The sequence below is a fragment of the Populus euphratica genome, unplaced genomic scaffold (assembly GCF_000495115.2).
Source record: "Populus euphratica unplaced genomic scaffold, PopEup_1.0 scaffold4896.1, whole genome shotgun sequence".
Taxonomy (NCBI): Eukaryota; Viridiplantae; Streptophyta; class Magnoliopsida; order Malpighiales; family Salicaceae; genus Populus; species Populus euphratica.
In genome coordinates, this window is record NW_011504696.1 from 1 (window position 1) to 5274 (window position 5274).

Genomic DNA, 5274 nt, shown 5'->3' on the forward strand with positions numbered 1-5274 from the left:
CACATCATGTTGTGGTCTGATTTCCTTTATAGTAGGTTTTTCGTATGCTCATTCCAATTTATGTTTCTAAATTTACTGCTCAAACACTCTTGACAGTTTGTGTTTTCTTTCATCTCTGGAACTTCTTACTAAATCTTCTTTTTTGGTGCAGCTTGAACTTTGTTTCTATAATTACTTAAAATGATGTGGGAACTTAAAAGGTGCAGCGTGAACTTTGTTTCTATAATTAAAAAGCTTTGCATCCCAGGTCTTGAATCTTTAGTATTTGAGAATCAAATGATTGCATTTGAATATATGTGGCTCATGGGCCATCATATCTGTAGACGTGCCTTTGCCGTAAGACAATATTTAGTTGATTCATCTTTCCTCCCTAACAAACATAATACAAGCCAATTGTTTCATGTCTCCTTGACCTGAAACATGCAAATAAAACATGTTTGCTGGACCACATTTCTGACTTTGCATAATGTAAGTTACGTTGGAGAGCTCTTTAGTCTTAACACAGAAAACAAGTAACATAACAGAACATAAGAAATCTATGCAATAGAAACAATTTGCTAAAAAAATATAGTAAAAATTGCTTGTGGCTGCTGCCACAGTTATCAATCGTTTATGATGGAACCGCTTCTCCATCACATAACAGGTGACTATAGACATGGATAAGACACCCCAGGCAGACTCTGTACATATCCTATTAAAAACTAGTAGAAGAGGAGGCGTGCATTTAGAACGGTGTGTGAGACAATATGTGTCAATCAAGTTTTAGTTCATAAATTGGGTTCTTAGATTGAGCTAGTGGCTATGCATTGCATCATGAATAGTAGATGTTCTTGTTATGTGCTAAACACACGCATGTAAAGAACATTGCCCGTTGAAACAAATTTTATATTCAGCATTTAGCAACTTCCATGCTGTTCTGTATATGCTGTCTAATTCTATTTATTTTCTTCAAATGTAGAACTCAAGCCAGCTGATACTTAGATCGCTTGTCTTTCGGTGCTATTGGTGTCTGCTTGCTTTTGTAGGAGTGTAGTTCACTTTAGTACTGCTGCCAACTTTCTATTGTGTAGCTAGCTAGTAACTTCAGTTTACTTTTCTTGCAGAATCTGTTTCATGAGGTTGACTTGATGCTCTCCAATGGTGCACTCGTTGCACCCTCTACTCTCTCCTTGTCTATAAACCAATTAATTAGCTAGATAAATCAAATTGATTGATATTTACCTCTCTTGGGCCCGGATGATTGATGATGAATGATGTTAGGGCTCGAAAGCAGCTAGAGGCTCACGGAGAATTTCAGTGGTTTTTCTAGCATAACTTGATCCCACACCATCAACAATATCTTCAAATGGCTCAGTACTGCTAGTAGGGATGGCCCGTTAGAGATTGGAGGATGGGGTGCCGCAGGTTTTGATGCCCAAAAAATCTGGATTACTATCAATTTACAGGTCGTTAAATCAACCTGATAAATTATTTTTTTAATAAAACCATGTCTTTTTGTTTCTGTAAAAAAATTTGTGGGTGTTAACTTAGTTAAGTTTGATTGAGTCCACTAAATCACATGCAACAATATCTTTTCTATTTCAAATTAAAACTTGTTCTGCATTAGGTTCTGGGTTTCTAGTTTCCTCAGTCAATGTGCTTGTTTCTGGATTAGGTTCTAGGTTTCTAGTTTTCATAATCAACTTGCATGTTGTTCAGACGAGTTTAATAACTATGATATCAACTTCTGAATGCTCTGATCCTCAATTTTTTTCTACATGAGTGAAAAAGGCTTATATTTGTAGATTTCAATGACTGTTGCATATCTAATGTCACAAGAACGAAGGTCTTTAGCCACCATGCAAAGGTCATGGATACTTTGTTATAAATTACTATGACTATCTTTATTTCACTTTGCAATTACTTTTTTAAAAATTATAGCAGGTTATATTTTATATCTTTAGAAGTTGCTGAAAAAAATATCTATTTATTTATAAGGCTGTCGAAATATTTCAAATAATGACCAAATAGCTTCTAAAATCTAAAAATAACAAAAAAGTTATATTTACAAGAACACTGGGTCTGGTCAAATAAAAAATGAGAGGACATGAAGAAAAGTCGTCAGGATCAAAGGGCAAAAGAACACGCTATATTCAGAGAAAACACTAGCCAAAAAGATCCCAAGGATTGCAAGCTGCATGCCACAGCCCCTGCAGCTGGAGTCTTCTCTCCATCCTCCCCGGGATATTTCACCGGAAAACAAATAATTCATAACAATCCATGAGGACTGAACATCAATCTAGCTATTCATACATCAATCTAGCTATTCATTTGTTATAGTTGGACAAATAAATTAATTAAGAGCGGCAAGGAACTCGATATCCTTCACTGTACAGAAACCAACAGGGCAATTTTTACTCTCCAAAACATGTTTGAAAGTCTGAAATTTATTGATTGAACAAAAAAAATCAAATTGTTTAGAGCTATTATACCTTTGGGAATCTCATTTTCAATAAGAGAATGTGACAGATAAGAAAAAATTTTGTTTGATTTTGTATAAAATGATGGATTTGTTTTTGATTTCTTCTTTTTGGATTTGTGTTTGATAGAAAATGTGACGGAGAGAGCGCGAGAGAGAAGAGAAGGTAAGGTTGAAAAGAAAAAATGAGCAGTATAGTAATGATTACATTCTAATCGCATTATATTCATTTCATTAAATTTTAAAATCTACTTTACATCAAGGTGTAGTTTTTGAAAAACTAGTTGCAAAGCGAAATAAAAACCAAATAAGAGGATGGCGATGATAATTTTTCCTTCTTATAACATTGATTATCATGGCTATGCTTCCATTTCTAGCAGTCGATGCTCAACTAGATTATAAAGCAGCTCTAGCTTCAACGTTGAGAGAAAGGACTGCAATTTCGATAGAAGAAGGATTCCAGAGGTTTGTGCCAAGGCTTTGCTTTGATCAAAATTCTCACATCCAGGGACTCTTGTCCATTCTTGTTTGTATCACCAATTTCACATCCAAAATTGATCATCTCGCCTGATTTAGTTTCCACTTTGCATCTTGTAGCATGGCCATGTACCTCGTCTGCATTATATCGATATTGTCATAACCAGTTGAAATCCCATGGCTGAACTGCCATTGCTCACAGTGGGATTCTATGAAACCATACCCGCATCTAACCACACAAAGCAAGTTTCAGAGAATCAATTGGCGGGTCAGTTTTTAGTCATCAATATGTTCCTCAGAGTTCAAGATTTGTGTTAATTTCGACTGTTCCTCTTGCGCGTCTGTGCGACCAGCAGGAGAGCCCGAAGTTATTTCCCGGACTAGTGAGAGGAATGAGCCTTTCTGTTGAATCTTCAAAAATGAAAAGACAAGTGATTCAGCTGACTTGTCATGTAACCAATACAAATAGAGAATTTGTCTCTCATAAGAACTTGCCTTGATTGCCAGCTCCGTTATGATATCATGCATCTGGTTGGCTGCATCTTTCTTTAGCTGAATAAAGGGATCCGTTCGTCTTACAGAACTTGATCCTCTTCTCTGATTTGCTGTCCGTGTCACCGAATCTATTTCAGATAATAGCTTCTTGTGTAAAGCATCATATATTAAATAAGCCTTACAACCCTGTGCATGGGCTTTACTGTCGTCGCTACCCTCCAGGCAGATTAATAGTTTCACATATCTAGATTCTGATGCAAGGATGTGATCAATTAGAACGCAGGCGGGACATTTGAGATAGATGGAAATGGTAACACATAAGGTAATTGTTAATGAGATTATACACCAAACCGGAAATGGATACATATCCGCTCCTGGCTTACTGTATTCTCCAAGCCAAGTATCGAAAATGGACGAGGCTTCGAAATAGTAACGCTGAGGATTTGACTCCCCTTCAAAATGTAGAGCAGGAAGTGTGATTTAATCAATATATTCCTTTAGCATATTGATTAAATCAGGGGTAAAAAGAAGATAATGCGAAAGCAAAGGCAAACCTCTTCTGAATGCAACCTCCCCCAGGGAAGACAGTACGTTTCCTTTCAGCAAGTAGTTGTCTATTCGATATTCCATAAGCGACCATGCATGCAAGATTTAGTTCTCCCTTTGCAACCTCTGGAATTCTTACGTAATTCTCCTCCATTACTCCTTTGATCATGAACAAGAACATAAACCTAAGGAGTTGGTTTTTCCAGACAAATTTGACATAACCAGAGGAGTTGTGCTAATTCTTTTAATGGAAAAATCTACCTAACTGAACTTCAATAGCCACAAAATGTAAGCTGATGAGACATCATGCACTTTCTAACAAAATTCTATGATAGTTTTGGAATATGCAAGGACTCTTCATCCCTCTCTGTCAAATTACATTCAATTAATACTTCAGAATTCATTAATTTTATACACAGAGGGCTTTTTCTGCATCCGCCTCTCTAATGAAAATCTGATAGAAACTTAAAAAATTTGTGGGTGCTATAACCAGAGAGAGCAGTACTAAAACTTGATGTCCAGATTCTATAATAAGAGATCATGGACTTGGATCAATTTTAGAACCAGAAAAACGGATTACTAAAGCAAGCAAGCGCACTTATGCGTGTGTGTTTTAATACATTGATCATGAGAAGGTAAGAATTAAATGATATTTTCAAGGGCAAGTACTAACCTCTATATGTCCCGAAAGCTTTACTAGGAAATGGAAGTACTGAACCTTCATAGTAATCAACTTCCTTTGGTACAAGAGCCATCGGATCATTTACCGGAACTGGAACTTGTCACAGCAAGGAAAGGCCATGGCTATAGCTGGTAATGGCGCATTCTAAAGAAGATTCACCATGAATTTGAATGCTGAATAAAGAAGGGTTAAATATAAAAGAACTCATAAAGGAAGGCATAAAGAAACCTCAAGAGTAACGAGAAGCACAAAGAAAAGAAACCTTACCTGGCATCACGAGCATCCCTGAAGCAACTACCAGCATCAGAATAGTTGCCTTGAGTGAAGAATAGTGATCCTAGCTCCACGCGACGGGTGAGATCTCGATCAGAATAACCTCTTACACTGTTATTTCCATCCATGCTTGAAGCGCAGAATATGAAATAAAGAAACTAGTACAAATTTTCTTGAAAGAGCAACGAAGAGAGAAAGAAAGCAGATATCTCAGTATGATGGATGGGCAAGGAAGGTTATTCGTTATAGAGAGGGTTCTGGGCGGGAAGAATCTTTGGCTGTTAGTAACGTTTAAGCAGGCAGGAACACTAGCTTGATAATCCTTAATTGCTGGCCAGCCGTG

At 36.9% G+C, this 5274-nt stretch overlaps 1 protein-coding gene and 1 long non-coding RNA gene across 5 annotated transcripts; one reads left to right on the forward strand and one right to left on the reverse strand.

Moving 5' to 3' along the window:
* The first annotated feature begins 89 nt into the window (after window positions 1-89).
* LOC105120117 (uncharacterized) lies at window positions 90-1511 on the forward strand. Its single transcript, XR_841258.1, has 2 exons — window positions 90-1021; window positions 1104-1511. It is a non-coding gene; the product is annotated as an uncharacterized LOC105120117 (long non-coding RNA).
* A 1151-nt stretch (window positions 1512-2662) lies between these two features.
* Window positions 2663-4835, reverse strand: LOC105120118 (uncharacterized). 4 transcript variants are annotated; one of them, XM_011018304.1, is made up of 4 exons: window positions 4650-4835; window positions 3985-4135; window positions 3431-3882; window positions 2663-3337 (listed from the first exon to the last, which is right to left on the reverse strand). In XM_011018304.1, exons 2-4 carry the CDS (start codon window positions 4058-4060, stop codon window positions 3212-3214), a joined length of 654 nt encoding a protein of 217 aa, XP_011016606.1. In that variant the 5' UTR covers window positions 4061-4135; window positions 4650-4835; the 3' UTR covers window positions 2663-3211. The 4 variants fall into 4 exon arrangements, with proteins under 4 accessions (XP_011016606.1, XP_011016605.1, XP_011016607.1 ...); XM_011018303.1 differs by having other exon boundaries at window positions 2663-3346; XM_011018306.1 differs by lacking the exon at window positions 2663-3337 and having other exon boundaries at window positions 3649-3674; window positions 3795-3882.
* Window positions 4836-5274: the final 439 nt, after the last annotated feature.